General features: G+C 38.5%; 1 protein-coding gene across 3 annotated transcripts in view; it reads left to right on the forward strand.

The window, feature by feature from the left end:
- Nucleotides 1-34: 34 nt before the first annotated feature.
- The window catches only part of LOC146474035 (caspase-7-like), an 11,300-nt gene continuing 8,834 nt past the window's right edge, over nt 35-2,500 (forward strand). The window contains exons 1-4 of one of the 3 annotated variants that reach the window (XM_085117327.1): nt 35-600; nt 1,490-1,552; nt 1,767-1,829; nt 2,030-2,092. In XM_085117327.1, coding sequence (XP_084973453.1) covers nt 411-600; nt 1,490-1,552; nt 1,767-1,829; nt 2,030-2,092 — 379 coding nt within the window. In that variant the 5' untranslated portion in view covers nt 35-410. The remainder of the gene's footprint in view (nt 601-1,489; nt 1,553-1,766; nt 1,830-2,029; nt 2,093-2,500) is intronic. The other 2 variants (XM_085117328.1, XM_085117329.1) reach the window with 2 other exon arrangements.

A 2,500-nucleotide genomic window follows, 5' to 3' on the forward strand; every position in this document is an offset into this window, starting at 1 on the left:
GTTTATGCTTTGTCATCTAGCTTGTCCCCATACGCATCAAAATGTGACAAAATGCGGTTTGTGGCGCTAGTGGTTTCAATGTTGGCGTAATACCATTTTAAGTACTATCTTAAGCGTTTCAGAAATTAATTTGAGGGATAAAAAATAAATGAATTACTTTCCGGCTTGATGGCATATCACATGATAATTCCCCCAGTTTTAAGATCCTTCTTAAAATTTTAGAGTTGCTCTCGAAGCGAACGGAGATAGCGGACAATTCAGATTGCGTAGAACACCAAGTTAAGGTCGGTATATATTAAAAGCTATTATACAGTTTCAATTAACGTTGTCAGACTAAAACGTCAATCTTGGTCGACAAGACCTGTGGGTAAAATGAGATTTTATATTAAAAAACTTTCTTTACCCAAGCAATGCGATACAAACCGTTATGGAGGGAGGGGGGACGATACGATGCGACAGAAAAAGAAGTAAAGCTAACAAATTTTCTATTCTTAGCGAAAGTAATCCGTCTGCCTGCTTGGTCGATGGACATAACAAAACCTGAGCAGGAGAACTCCACAGCACAGCAGAAAAACACGGATCTGCAAGACGAACTGGAACGTGAGTTTTGCTTTGTTTGTTCAAAGGCAGTCATACAGAATCAAATTGACCAACTGCGCCCCACGTTAGTAAGACAACCAATTTCTTTTTAATTCTGCTCAGCTAAAGGGTTTGAGGGATACCTGTCATAAAAGGTTCGTGATCTGAGGAGCAGGTCTCATTTGCATTTAAATATGAATAAGCCTCTGAAAATACTACAGATCAACGCGTCAAAATGATGTACCAGTCAATTATTTATTTCCAATCAGTGCTGCTGGTATCTAATCGTCTGGAAATAGAGGTTTCTGTGTTTCTGTGTTTCCGTCGATTAGCTATCCCTCGGATGAGCTCAGAATAAAGCGGTCTAGTCAGTTATGGCCCTGATAAGATGCGTTTCTAAATATTCTCCCAGAATCTGAGTGGGTATCAAAATTTTCATTTTCCACATTTTCTACGGGAAGTTTCCTTAAACTGCAAAATTCGTTCATGCATGTTTTTCAGCTCAGTGACTGAAACAATGCGACTTTGACATTGTCTTCCAAGTGATAGCACAGTTTTTGACAAGTTGTCTTTGACAGTTTTGTGCTTCAATTTCTGTCTAAAATGTTGCGTGCAAATGAATTTTTGTCCGGAAGTGCGATTTAGACCTAACTGTCACCATGATGATATGCTACGCTGTTTTAAAATGGACATTAAGGAAATTTTGAATGTCAAAATTTTAAACTTCTCTATTTTAAGGGTTACTACGAGGTGAAAATGTTACCTTATTGGGACGAAGGCTTCTCATATAGTCGGTCCTATGAAATCCTCCCTCCCCCCCCACCCCCTCCCGCCTCTCCGCAATCAGTTAAGAGTCCAAGGTAACAAATCAACAAGTAAATATGACAACACACCATTCTTGTTTACGCAGAGGAAAAGCTGACAAGCGCCAAACTGAGGCAGGAAACAAGAAAACAAGCGGCCCAGCTTCAGGGTAAGTTTGACGTATGTTACCAACGAATGGATATCAAAATCTTAAATTTCTCTATTTTAAAGCTTACTACGAGGTTAAAATGTTATCTTATTATGACGAAGGCTCCTCATATAGTCCGCGCAATGAAATCTGCTTACCTCTCCGCAATCAATTAAGAGTCCAAGGTGACAAATCAACAAGTAAATATGACAACACATCATTTTTGTTTACGCAGAGGAAAAGTTGACAAGCGCCAAACTGAAGCAGCAAACAAGGGAACAAGCGGCCCAGCTTCAGGGTAAGTTTGACGTATGTTACCAACGAATGAATGTCAAAATTTTTAATTTCCTCTTTTTTAAGACTTACTACGACATTAAAAAGTTACCATATTAGGACGAAGGCTCCTCATATAGTCCGCCCTATGAAATCCGCCTTGCCTCTCCGCATTCAATTAAGAGTCCAAGGTAACAAATCAACACATCATTTTTGTTTATGCAGAGGAAAAGCTGACAAGTGCCAAACTGAAGCAGGAAATAAGGAAACAAGCGGTCCAGCTTCAGAGTAAGTTTGACGTATGTTACTAAAACCCTGAATACCTGCAGCAGATTTAAGCTGTAGACAATCGAGGTGACATTTTTTTCAGTGAAAAAATCATTTAGAAGCCACTGCTCATACATTCTCTTAAATGAAATTGAAGCGATGCTCTTACAACTTGCAAGGTAATCATTGACGTTTTTGTCAGCGGATTAATGTGTTGCGTGTACGCATTTGTTAAAATCTGTTAAAATTTGTTAAAATTTGTTAAAATCTAACGGTATGTCGTAAAAAAAAAAAATAATTGCGGCCGAAGGGGAGGTTTCGTACTTCTTGTTTTCGCCTGTCTAATTTACAGATTTATTGAATTTTGCAATTTCATTTCGCTTTTTTTGCTTGTGTAAACAAATGTCCTCCTCAGAATCTTTCAAGTTG

The sequence above is a fragment of the Pavona decussata genome, unplaced genomic scaffold, assembly GCF_977016875.1.
Source record: "Pavona decussata unplaced genomic scaffold, jaPavDecu1.1 SCAFFOLD_91, whole genome shotgun sequence".
In the NCBI taxonomy this organism is placed as follows: domain Eukaryota; kingdom Metazoa; phylum Cnidaria; class Anthozoa; order Scleractinia; family Agariciidae; genus Pavona; species Pavona decussata.